The sequence below is a fragment of the Morchella sextelata genome (assembly GCF_020137385.1).
Source record: "Morchella sextelata strain SCLS chromosome Unknown scls_3, whole genome shotgun sequence".
Taxonomy (NCBI): domain Eukaryota; kingdom Fungi; phylum Ascomycota; class Pezizomycetes; order Pezizales; family Morchellaceae; genus Morchella; species Morchella sextelata.
Window position 1 is genome coordinate 431,310 of NW_025408618.1, and position 13,021 is coordinate 444,330.

At 44.0% G+C, this 13,021-nt stretch overlaps 3 protein-coding genes across 3 annotated transcripts; 2 read left to right on the plus strand and 1 right to left on the minus strand.

The window, feature by feature from the left end:
- Positions 1-442: 442 nt before the first annotated feature.
- Positions 443-2,520, plus strand: H6S33_008940 (uncharacterized protein; the record flags this gene model as incomplete). Its single annotated transcript, XM_044840281.1, has 7 exons — positions 443-547; positions 610-703; positions 765-874; positions 963-1,412; positions 1,466-1,604; positions 1,662-2,069; positions 2,135-2,520. 7 exons carry the CDS (start codon positions 443-445, stop codon positions 2,518-2,520), a joined length of 1,692 nt encoding a protein of 563 aa, XP_044697755.1.
- Positions 2,521-5,357: 2,837 nt separating this feature from the next.
- H6S33_008941 (uncharacterized protein) lies at positions 5,358-8,047 on the minus strand (the record flags this gene model as incomplete). Its single annotated transcript, XM_044840282.1, has 6 exons — positions 5,358-6,008; positions 6,070-6,935; positions 6,991-7,202; positions 7,256-7,282; positions 7,356-7,403; positions 7,461-8,047. The coding sequence occupies 6 exons, from the start codon at positions 8,045-8,047 to the stop codon at positions 5,358-5,360; spliced, it is 2,391 nt and encodes a 796-aa protein (XP_044697756.1).
- Positions 8,048-9,498: 1,451 nt separating this feature from the next.
- Positions 9,499-11,654, plus strand: H6S33_008942 (uncharacterized protein; the record flags this gene model as incomplete). The annotated part of the gene is made up of 6 exons (XM_044840283.1): positions 9,499-9,509; positions 9,563-9,618; positions 10,122-10,428; positions 10,609-10,684; positions 10,794-10,982; positions 11,037-11,654. The coding sequence occupies 6 exons, from the start codon at positions 9,499-9,501 to the stop codon at positions 11,652-11,654; spliced, it is 1,257 nt and encodes a 418-aa protein (XP_044697757.1).
- Between the last annotated feature and the right edge of the window lie 1,367 nt (positions 11,655-13,021).

The window sequence follows — 13,021 nt, forward strand, 5'->3', positions numbered from 1 at the left end:
AGTGAACTAAGGCGGAGGTCAATCTTAAAAAAAAAATCGAATTTGTTCTTTTTACCTCGACGAGATTAAGTACCAACAAAAAGATGAACAGAGAGAGGCCTTTTTCAGATATGGTTGGTAGAATAATCCAAAATGTATCTGAGCAAATTCTGTTTCGGTAAATAAGTATTCTCACCACAGTGATAAGCAAGTGAAAACAAAAACTGCTAGACTGGTCAAGCCTTATCAAACTCCTGTTATGCACGTTGGAAACCATGAACCCATGAACCCATGAACGATGTGATGTGCTTGCCGCCGCGGGTTCAATCCTTGTAAAAGGTGGGGAAATTGAGGCTCAATGTAAAGTAGTGAGTGGGCTAATTCTTTTGTTCCGTTCATTCCTTAACAAATCAATCGACTTACCGTGAAATCACAACACTCTCACTCCCTCGTCGTCGTAAAGATGGACTACAAGCGTCTTTCCCGCTGCGGCGTTGATAACTGCAAACAGACTTTATTCTACCTAGATGATGGCCAGTGGTTCTGTAAAAACGGCCATTTAAGAGAGGTAATTTCCCAAAGCTCTACTTTACAAAATCCACACACGAATTTTCATTAAATAATGAGTAGGGTGAGCTCGAAATTGAGGCGGAGAACGAGGGGTTCGGGCCACAGGGCGACAGAGCAGCGAGAAAGAATCAAGAGAAAGAAAAGGTTCAGAGAGGTATGATTTTTTTTAACGGGGCAGCCTGAACGAGGCAGAGAATATTACTTACACACAATAGTTCTTCGTGGAAGAAGAGGGTTTGAACTCTTCTTACAGTGCTATCAATTAATTCTCCAAAAACAAGTTCACTGGCTCATCAATGAGAAGGGCTTTCCCGCAGAATTGGAGGTAGGCCATTCTTGACCCAGGATTATACGACATAAATGTATGCGTACCCTAGTAAGGTTCTAGTCCTTGATTAACACGGCGGATGCAGATAATGGTCCGTGACCTATGGGCACTTCAACTGAAGAATACCTCTGCGACTATCCCAGGGGTTTCGGACGTTGCCCCATCGCAAGAAGATGGCCCAGATGTCGAGGGTTCGATCAACGGGTGGTCATCAACAACCGGCTGGTCTAGCCAATCAGAGTATCTATACACAAGTGACGAGGAATCTCAAGCTTCGACCAATATAACGTTGAATACCCGCAACAAAATCCGCCGCCGACGGAAGATTCCAAAGGCCAGTGACAGACCGAGGCTCATTGCATCCGTAGGATTGTGCTACCTTGGATTGATGCTGTTAAGGGTTGTTGTTTCGTTAGGCGATATGCATAGATGGATTGGGGAAGAGAAGCTGATTTATCTGAGAGCTATCGATCACATTCCAGCGGAGATGAGGTCTAGGCTGGACCTACATTATATAGTTTCCTTGGACCCAAAAGTACGGTATACCTATGATGCTTTCATGGCCTTATAAAGACTAATGAACAGTAGTCGAAACCAAAACAAGGTCTTTTATATCACACTGTTCAAGAGCTAGTGGCGATGTACCAGACTTCATTTGGCATGAGTTTCCCTCCGATAGATACTACACTAATGGTATTTCGCTACATCAAAGATCTTGGATTCCCTCGTATATTCCCCTGAATCACTATTACCTTCCCGACAAGCGCTGAATTTCATTTCGTAGTTGAGGTTTACCTCGCTGTCAAGCGTCTCAGCGATCTAATGTCACTCACGTTTGTCTGGAATGGCTTACTTCCGGCAAAGAGAGTATCAGCCTGGCCTGAGGCACAATTAATGGCTCTTGTTATTATCGCCACAAAGCTGTTATATGGACTCGATGGCGTATCTAGGACTCCGGAATCCAACACAGAGCCTGCAGCAGTTGGATTAAAGTGGGAAGCTTGGGACAGGTTTTTGCGTTTAGGTAACGCGGAACGTAAGGGCCTTTTGGGAGGCATCGATGGGGAAAGTAGTAAAAAAAGACTTGAAGTTGATGTAAAGGAAATCGACATTTTTGATATGAATGGGGAAGAGTTGGATAAATACATGGACTGGTTCGAAAAGACTTGGACAAGTAATTCTAACACTAAACGTATGCTTCCTCTTGTGAAGGGCCACTGCTTTTCCTGAAATGTGCTAACAAACTGGATTGGGCAGTGACGGAACAAATATTAAATTTGTTCCCGATTGAACATGAAGGAATAGCTATGAGCCAGGGTACAATGCAGGCCGATTCTGAGAAGGGAAGCGACGCCTCCAGTGATGATCTACGAAAATTAAATTCCCAGATCGAACTCCAATCAGTAGCACAACAAGAAGAAAAAATGGAAAGGCCTGGCGATCAATATCTTTGCTATTCATCAACATCGGTATTACCGCTAGAGCACCAAACTTTGCTACAAGCAGCGGCAGACCTTCTAGCTATAACACGGGACGATCTCGGGAAGGTCGTAAGGTATTCTGAGGAACGATTTCGGAATCACTTGAAGGAGCAAAGAAAAAAAGAAACGAGGGAAAGTAGAATGGAAATTGATAGGGAATAAACCCGCCAGTCTCATACAACCCCAACTACTACCCCCAATTCCTGTATTGCAGGTCTTCTCGGCAACTCCAATGACAGATATCCAATCTCTCTCTTCATCCAAATCAACAACAAACACTTTGGTACCGATCTCCACCTCGATACTGTCAATTTTTTGCTCCTTTTTCAACTGAAACTTCTCTCGTACTTTTTTGGAAAAAAGAGACAAAGAGGGCGTATCGTTAGCGTAGATGAATTTTGCCTTTTGAGAGTTGGCGAAGCGAGTCTCAAATACCAGTCCCGGGTTTCCGCTGATAGGTGTTGGGGTAATGGCGGGAGATCTCAACGCTTTGACGAGAGAAGCGCCGTTATGATTGGTATTATTGTCGCTAGTGCTATTATTCTCACTGGCTTTGGCAATTTCTGTTCCTTCCCCTTTTGATACTCGAGATCTCTTAACCGAATTCAAACTGTTTTCTTCTATCGCAATATGTTTTTTCGATCTCGCCCCTGGAGTCTGGGACTTTTTCTTAGGACGACCAGGGCCTCGGCGTTGAGGATCAGCTGTAGCAGAGCTGCTACTTGCTACGTCGCCACAACCCTTCGGCTCGTTTTCAAGTATGGCACCTGCGGGTGGGTTTACCGTCTCATTTTCCGGATTAGGTGTTTCTGCTGCTTTTCCAACCTTGAGCTTTGATCTTTCCACTCCAGCCATCTCCACTATCTGAGCCCTCAAAACTGTTTGAATTCTACATGTCTATGTTCAGTACTCTTCTAAAATAATATCTCGCAAAAAAAAGAAGAGGGAGATGAATATGCAATTAATGAATTAAACAAAAAAAAAAAAAAAAAAAAAAGACGGCATACTCACGCGGTCTTGTCTCTAGGAAATATCCATTCCCTTCCCCGAGATTCCCCCCAATACTTCTCTCCAATGCCGCCTGCATACAGGAGATTCTCAAACCAATCATCCCATTCCGTCCCATGGGCCAAAGGACCTCCCAAACCGACTGAATTAAGATGCAATGATCGAATGATGGTCGTGCGAAGACATTCCCAATCCTCTTCGGAGAACTTACACCCGTCCGAGCGAAAGCGCCAGGGCACCACCATCACGAATATCAGGCACAGTAAAAACAAAGATGAATTGGAGTTGTAGTACGTGCCTTCTATGAGAAAAGAGTTGGATGAAGATTATGATAGTCTGTAGTACATGTATAAACCCGATTCGACCACGCCTACCAAGTGTCCTATGCACTGCGCATTTACCTACATACATACATCATACGTCGGCAGTTATGTGTCTCATGCAAGGTCATTTATGTACCAAAAAACTCGTGAATGAATTCACGTATGCGCTGAAAACACAATACTGAAATTTAATAAGAGTCTAGCCTAAACTAGAGTTCTGGAGGGGGATGATTTCCTCTGCACCAGTTGACTAGTAACCTGAAAGTTGAGGTTGGGTTAAGGTTATGCGGCTCTGCTCGCTTAATAGAGCACTTAGACTAGTACTCGGTTATCCTGTGACCTAAGCCCTAAGGAGCTTAAATATATGAGTAGATCAATGATTGTACCTACAAGTATACATGTACCTTGGATTAGCTACGGGCTGATAACAAAATTTGGAATCAACTAAACTTGGTGAACTTTAAACTTTCCGGCCTACAAAAGCCACAACATAGTAGTTGGTAAAAAAAATTTGAATGATGTATTTAACCATTATGATGGATGAAACTTAACTACATCTTTAATTAGCGCTCACCATACCAGTAATGCCGATAGTCTTTGCAAATTTGTGCCTACCGATTTATGAGCCTTTTTGCTCTTTTTCCGGGTGAGTAGTAGTAGTATATGTTCGAATTATGCAATTGTATCATCCTATCTTCTCTGATCATAGTTTTTTTATTCCGCCAACTCATAGAATTAGATTTTTATACAATTGCAATGTGGTAGGCTTTGTGTTCTATTAAAATAGAATATACGAATTTGAATTGGTAGACCATTATTTCTGGATCTCTGAAATATGAGACCTGGCTCGGTTCATCAACTCTTATTACGGTTGGCATGTATGATATGGTGGAAATACTATCGTACGTACAAGGAGGGTTAAAGTTGTTATTAGTAGATTATATTGCTTGCGGTGAGAATAAGTTTCCGCCAAATTTGTACGTGAAAATGCGGTTGTAATATAAAAGTGGTGGCGGAAACTTATTCTCGCAGCAAGTAGATATTAGCTTGAGCAAAACCCTATAAACAAAAAAGAAAAAAAAAAGAGAAATAGAGGCAAGCTCGGCATATCTATATACTTATCGATGGTAGCTACAAAGACCCTTTGTACCCCAAGGCCCACTTACGTATGTATTCCAAAAAAATAATCCCTTTAAGGAGCAGGAAATAAGCCAAGAATAATATATATATATATATATAACCAAGAAAGAAACCCTCAACAATGCCAATATCCATACAATGGCTCTTGGTGAAGTCAAGGGGAATCGGTTGGGTTGGGCTGGGAATGGTTTCAATCCAGATTTCAAAGTGCTAGATTTTAAGTTACATGTACCTATGCCCAATCTATTTGTAACTACATGTAGGTAATTGTGATCAAAGAAAAATGTTCCTTTTATGATTTCGGTACTTTTATGTCAGGAGTATCCCTAGTAAACTATTTATATATACCTCGGCGCCATAACTCTCGGAAGAAAGAAAAAGAGAAAGAAAGAAAAACATAGAAGCACATAAGCTAACAAATTTTGCGGGTTGACAAAATGCGTCAAGAGGCAGTTAATAATAAAACCGATTGGGGAGAAGAAAATAGAAAGATAATCTATCCTCTTCATATTACGTAAAAGTCCAAACTTAACACCAAGTGAACACCGGATTCCTTGATTTCACAGCCTCCAGCCTCTCTACTATGACCTTCCTTTGGGCCCCTTCGCTTCCGTCAACAGCCGAGTATCCTAAATCACCTTCGGCATCATCATCATTGTACACATTTCGTGGCGGTCCCGCACTGGAAGTCAAAGAAAATCTTCGTTTCCGCTGATCAAGAAAGTTGGGTCCTGGTTTCTTCCTTTCAATAGGGGACCGTCGCTCATCGAAGCTCTTATGGCTGCGACGACTTGATCGGGGGGCGTTCATTGACGAGGACTGTACACTCGGGTTCGCTTCATGCCCCAATGAGAACTTGGAAGCTAACGAGTCTGCCGCGGACATTGGTGAAGCCGAAAGAATATCGCCATTCTGGTTCGAAGATGATCCTGATTGATTACTCTGAAGGCTATGAGTCCTTGACATTCCAAGTCTTGCGGAGCTAGGAATTTCCGATCGAGGGGGTGAAAGACCCAGGAGATCATGTTCACGCAATAGGGGCGCCGAGGCGACAGCAGCACCGATATCCATTTCAGCTTCTTCGTCAAAGCCACGTTCCAGATCTGTTTCTCGACGGTGGCGAGATTCTGATGATGGTACACGTAAGGGAACTGCGACAGGTACCTCCATCTCGTCATCCTAGATTCAAATTCGATTAGCACACCTCTCTAAAATTGGGTAATTGATAAGAAAAGCGCACCCAAACGTGAACTCTTGCCCTCCTTGTAAGCTCCAAAGGACCCTGGTCTGGGGTTTTCAAAGTTTCAAGGACATTAAAGGCCTGTCCCTTGAGTACTGCTATTTGCTTTTGAAACATTCTTTCCTTAAAGTCCGAGTCCTGTTCGAATAATCTTCGCAACATCGTCTGTGTTTCGGCCCACCATTTCGTAGACGTGAGCAACGGAATAAAATGATCTCTAGTTTTTTGGGAAAATGGTTGTCCAATAAGTGATACAGGGAGAAATAGCCAACCAAATGGAAAACTACGCCATTGATCCGGATGTTTCCAAGGAAAGGCCAATGAGTTGTCAATGGCGCCAATTGTAATTGTGGCACTGGCACCGATTTGGGGAGTGACAGATCTCGAACTCGCAACCATAGGCTCCTGAACTCGGTATATCGGCGTAGCCGGACGCAGACTATTATTCATTCCAGCAGGGTTCGGCTCGCTAGTCGTGGCCTGTAGAGTCTGTGTAGCCGGCTGTAAATTGACGTTGAGGTGAGTTGGGTGACTAGCAACTGAAACTTCCTGGGTCTTCCAATCAACTTTGATCATCCAGTTGTCGAGACCTCTGTCTGTATTCCTCATGATGTAATCTAAAATTACGAGTTTTTCGAGCTCTTCTCTAAAGTTCTGTTGAAGCTGCTCGGTCCAAACAAACCGTCTGTTATTCGGGTCATCGGTCTGAGAGGGTGTATTTGAATCACCGTCAGAAAGATCATCTTCATCACCGCTTGGCCGGCAAGCCGAGGCCCAGGGTGCTCGTCTCCTCGGGGCAGCATCTGTCCGGAAACCAGAATTGTACTGATCCGGCCATGGATATTTACGAAGGAATACGTTTGCATCTTTTGAAGCCATCAGTGTTGAGCTCTGTTAACTGGGAAATCTATCACTGTGTACCTTGAAATCCCTGAAGGAATACTTGAAAACTTCCAACCTTCGGAGGCAGCGGCTTAGATCTCCTGTAATATGCTCGCCGATCCCAATAATCATAATGAAAAGCTTTGCTAGATAGCTTAACAATATCTGTGTAAGGAACCAAAAACGTTCTTAGCTGTCGGTCAAGAACACAAGCCGCTGCTTCGGATATATAACTAAGGTTTGGTATCAAGCTATAATTGAAAGAATCAGCATCTTTCGTTTTTAAGTGCCCAAAACTACAAACCATGCACGACCGAAGAAACATGGAAACCTGTAAGGATTTGTCAGTCAATGAAATTGTAGGAAGAGTCGAAAAAATGATCTTGGAGTTTCTCAGGACATACAAAGTGCGGTGCAGCCATTTCATCATTTTAGGATTCAGTTTTCCGTATCTAATCAAGAGCTTAGCACGGGGGGGGGGGGGGCTTTTGAACGCGAAGAAAACTCACGGCTCTTCATCCTTCGGCTTGAAAACACCCACGATCTTCCCATCACTATTCCGCATAAAATAGCTTCCTGATGATCCTTGCTTGATAAGTTTGGGATCAATGCCTTTTCTGATAGCAGTTCTGACAGACTCTACGATCTCTTCAAATTGCTCTTGTGCAAGATGTGTGTTTTCCGGTAGCTCCGGCGAAGCTTCTGGAGTCCCATCCAACGCAGGTCTAGAGCCATCCGGCGGTAAAAAGACAGAATAAACGATCTCCAAGGGCGGTTGGTCATGATGGGACCGTCCTTTCTTTAATTTGAATTTGCTAGCGATCTCCCTACTCCAACGTTCCAAGCGCGCATTGATAGCTTTGATGTCGACGCCAGAGCTATTGCTCCGCGTACGTTTCATAGCCCGACCATTGTGATGGGTAACAGAGGGGGATATCGGGGTGTATGGTGTTGGATGAATAGCTGTTGGGTGCGGCTGGATTGAAACAACGCGGCCGGGATAGTCAACGATAGAATCACGATCGTCATCATCCGAATCCGAGAACTGGGCATCCTGAGCGAGTCTTTCGTAGCCTGAGGCTGCAGGACGAGGCATGTTGATAGTTGACAGCTTTTTTTTTTTTTCTTGATAAGAGAGGTGAATTGGTTATCGGCGAAGCTGTCCAGGCATGGCTTGTACTTCTGGGAGGACGTCGACTTCGTCACAGGTTACAGGGCACACGTATGAGGCCGCAGCCGCCGCCACCCGACGCGGCAACAGCGGTCGACAAATGATCAAAGAACAAAGCTGCAGAGTTTCGTTTATTTTAGGATGCATTCAAGGCCAACTTCCGAACAATCTTCCCCACTGTTTAGATCATCTATGTATTTTATTTTTGACATAATTATACCGGCTCATAGCATTGGGTTTCGGCAGTTACCATCACCGCAACATAATACTTGACATGTATTGATTGAGCAGAGCCTCACACTGATAACAGGAGTTTCCTCTTTTCACAATTTACAAGCCCTTGTTATGCCACTAGATACCCGCGCGCTCTGCAGGAATGACTTCATCTCGGAATATTTTAGTCGCTGATCTTTTACTCTACAGTACTTTTCATCTGTAAATAGAACTGGCCAGCCTTATCAGGTCCCGACTGCCAGGACAATGGCGGTGCCTTAACTCGATAACCGAGAGAGGTGGCCATATCAACAGTGTTGCGGAGAATACATGATAGACGTGGATACTTTACATTTACATGTATGGTTTGAGGGCAGAGTGTATCTACATGTAGGTAGAGATGTATTGTACATACCTACATGTACGCAGTTATATAGCATGTAGGTGCCCTGTCTCGGGAGATACTCAATTCTCTCCAATCTAAGTTTAAAGTAGTGATGATGCAATTCACATTTCCAGTAAGGGCTCCCCCGATATTTATTTCTGCGTTTCCCCCTCTTCTATCTGCAGATTCTGCTGCGGACAAGGCAATCTTATCGTGAGTTCCCAATCGTGCGGAACGAGGGTATCAACGGCCGGCTCAGCCCACCGGTTAGATTGCTGCGCTAGAAGGTTGGGTGCATGCTTCTAGAAGGGCAATCAAAACACTTCTGATTCGCTTGGTGTGGAGTTGTGTGTTCCGAAATTGGCTCAGTGTGTAGGAGCTGCGCACAATCTCAATTCGTGCGGGTGCGCTATCGGGCGAATCTCACTTATCACAAGCGATCCATTTTTGATCGTGTTTAGTGGGGCGGAAGAAGCTGAAGAAGCACGAAACGAAAAAGGGGCAGAGCCAGCGCCCAGATCCGTAAATCAGGGCAAATCCAAATCCCAACCATCTGCCAGATGCATGTCAGCAAATTGTTATCATCCATGCTCGTCATGCCGCTGGCTGCTATCTGGGGATACCTGCACTTTAAGTGGGTAAGTAAGCTATCCACTTATCTCTATCTGGTAATATCTGATGCTAATTTTATCGCGCTTCTCCATTAGTAGAGTAGAGCAGCTGCGGACGGGGTGTAACTTTGAGACTTACTTGCCTACTCTACGTGAAGAGTAGGTACATGTGGTTTAGGTACGCTGAGGAGCCCTGGAAAAGCAAAATCTTCTAAACGGAGGGTTGGCTAGGAGAGAAGCGATGCAAGGGAACTGGATACGGGGTGGGGGGAAGGGATTACCTATGTGTATGGGAAGGTTGTGAGTGATGGAAATTGTTGAACGGGCCCCTCGAATCTGCCACCCACATTCTTTACAGCGTACGGCGTACATGTAGCGATTAGGTAGAGACTTATCGACAACAACGTTGGTGTACCACCGATTCGTCCTTATCTACGACCACCGCCCACCCCCTTTCTGCCGTTCCTCTCCCATCGTTACTTTTGATTCTTATTCCCCCGTCGTTCGTTGTTTCTTTCCTCCTTCCATCACTCATTCCTTGCATGTCCTGGATCTGTAACCGCGCTCTACAAAAACAAATCCCATCTTTCTGTTGTCTGAGAACTTGATTGTTTTTAATATATATATTTTCCTCTCGCTTTCCCATTTATTATTCAAATATATACCCGCAACACCCACCCACCCACCGCTCGCTTTCTCCTTTTCCAATTCGTTGTCTCTCTCGTTTTTTTTTTCTTCAACCTCAGTCTCTCTTTCCCTACAGTAGTCTGTTTCTTCCTATCATTGTTAGATATCATCACACCTATAACTATTCTTCCTCCTCCGCACCAAAGCCTTCCGCCCTTCACACACATCACCACCTCTCACTCTGCCTTCACCAAGCAGAGCTTTGGTGCTTTAGATCATAAACTGGCGCCCACGGCCCTCTTCTACTCTCCTGCCCCGGAGCAGTTGCTACCATCTCCACATCACCTTCTTCACCCCACACCAAATAACGACAGCCCGAGACTGCCTTCAATCTCGCGGACATCGTCTATTTCTCCGTTGCCATCTCTTAACACGCTGGCTTCCGTCGCACTCCCGTCTCCCCCGTTGCGGTATGTTACCCAGCTTTCATTTAGAGTTTCTCAATTTCCCCCATGCCCCTTATCCCTTATCAACGCAACACATTCTCTTATCTAAACGCGATCGGGACACCCCCCTAAAGCAAGAGATTTAAGAAGACAATAGAAAAAATAAAGCCCCTTTTGCTGACATCCCTCTTTCATAATTAATAGGCTGAACGGGGGCTTCGCCATGACTTTCGCTACTTCATCACCGGGTGCAAGCACCGCTGGGCAAGGAACCACTCCGGTAATTTCTTCCGAGTTTTTCTCAGTTTTTGTTGTCGACACGCGACTGTTTTCTGAGGGTTTTTTTTTTTTTTCCCTTATCGCGCAGCATGCTAACGTGGTTGTAACAGCCTATTTGCCAAAATTGTACAACATCCACAACTCCTTTATGGCGAAGAGATGAAAGTGGTTCGGTTCTCTGTAATGCCTGTGGATTATTCTTGAAACTTCATGGCCGACCACGACCGATCAGTTTAAAGACTGATGTTATAAAAAGCCGGAACCGTGTTAAAAATTCTGGGCAGCCTGCAAAAAAGAAGGTTAGTGATATCGTTTCCCCCATCGTATTCTGTTTGCTTAATCTTTCTTTCTAGAGTCTATTCGACTCGCCAAATGGATCAACAAATGGTCACCCAATAGCAAGATCGGAAAATGGGACACCTCCCCCGGGTCATCGGAAACCATCCTCAGGTGCCACATCAAACAGATCTGTGTCACCCCAGTCTCGAGCAGGAACTCCTCTGCCTCCTACATCGCACATTGCACCTCCCTCAATATTCGAGTCACTTGTGAACCATGCAGACAACTCTGTCGTTGGAAGTCCTTCTCCCCTTCCAGGGCTCAACTCCTTCAATCATCCCTCACCGGGATCCACATCATCCCTGCATGATAGGCATATGGAGCAGCCAACGCCAACACTCGACAGTCTAATGAGCACCAATAGCAAACTCAAAACCCGGGTTGCAGAATTAGAGTTGGTCAACGATCTTTTCCGAACCCGAGTGAATGAGCTAGAACAAAGCGAAGCAAATGCTCGACAAAAAGAGATTACCAGGCGAGAAGTTGAGGCGCAGCTTCGAGTTCTCCTTTCCGATAGTACCAAGCGCGAGGAAGAACTAAAGCGAAAGCTCGAGGATGCAGAAAGGGAGCTTAATGAGTTTCGTGGGGATCATCAACGAAAGAAGGTCAGAGTCTCTGACTTGACCGAATAAAATTGTGCAGGAAAAAGGGAATATATAAAAATGAAGGAAAGATAGCAAAAGTCTCAACTAATTCATGGCATGGCATTGTGTGTTTTCTATCGTCGGTGTTAATCTTTTTTGGTCCCGTGTAGTGAGTACTCGGGTTTTTTGGTTTTGTACTTGTTTATGGCTGGGGGTTCTCTACTTTTTCCTCATTTCCTTAATTATATTTTCCGAACAAAAGCAAAAGAACATAAAAAGTTTTTCTTATCTAGGGGCTTTCTGGTATGGTCACAGGGATCGGAATACAAAAAAAGGGAAGGGAAGAACTCTTGTAGGAGTATTAGGGTTTTGCTGCTGTTTTTCTTTTTTCTTTTTTTATATTTTCATTCTTCTAATGTTTCCTATTACATCTTATCTCATCACTCTAATTTCTACTTCAATAATTCACAAGCCGCTCATCACCTCTAGCTCTTTCTTAGTTTGATTTTTGATTGATTGATTGATTCTCTATTGTTTATGTATGGTCTTTTGTCCAATATTTTATGCTTTTTTTTCCTACTATCTTCTTACAGTAAATGGGGGTTTGTTTCTGTCTTGCACTAAAAAAGTTACGTCCTGTGTTGGATTTCCCACGCATGCTCTTCTTAATAATATATCGATCTATATATGTAGTCACCTAGTGTATTTAACTCTGCTTTTTATCTCCCGCCTTTAACATCCACATAAAGCAGTCGAAGGTAGCAACGAATTGTGTGGTGAGGGTTTTATGCATGGCAGTTAATCCAATGATTTTCTGAATAGATTACAGCGCAGCGCATGTACCTACATATCTATCGACTCTACTCTATCGATAAGGTCCCGTTCGCTGCGCTGCACCACACACACGTGCTTTGACAAGTAGATCCGGGGGAAGGGCTTGAGGTGTTGTAACTTGGTGATGCTCTTCCTCTCCAGACCGGGTAAAATCCTTTACTGCGGGAAACGGCAAGCGCGTTAATACTGATATTATTAAGTAGAGGAGGAAAAAAGCAAAAATCTATTTCGTTACCCTAGTGTTCCACAGCTGCAATGCAAACACACCCAAGACACATAGATACAAGTACCTACATACATACAGTAGAGTTTGTAAATGAAAGATATAATCGTCAAGAGAAAGTACCCTAAGTACCGCGCTTATAGCAAATAACACACCAAATAGCCAATGGTATTAGAAGACCTTGATGCAAAGAAGGCAAGGTAAGTGAAAACTGAAATTCGAATTCTATATCTATAAAAGTTCCGGTATGATATCAAAGATAGACACTTATCAGTTCCCCAAAAATCTACCAAAAACAAAATTCGTGGGTATCCAATTTTTCAAGGACCAGCTGCGTGGCGAACATTACCAGCTTGTA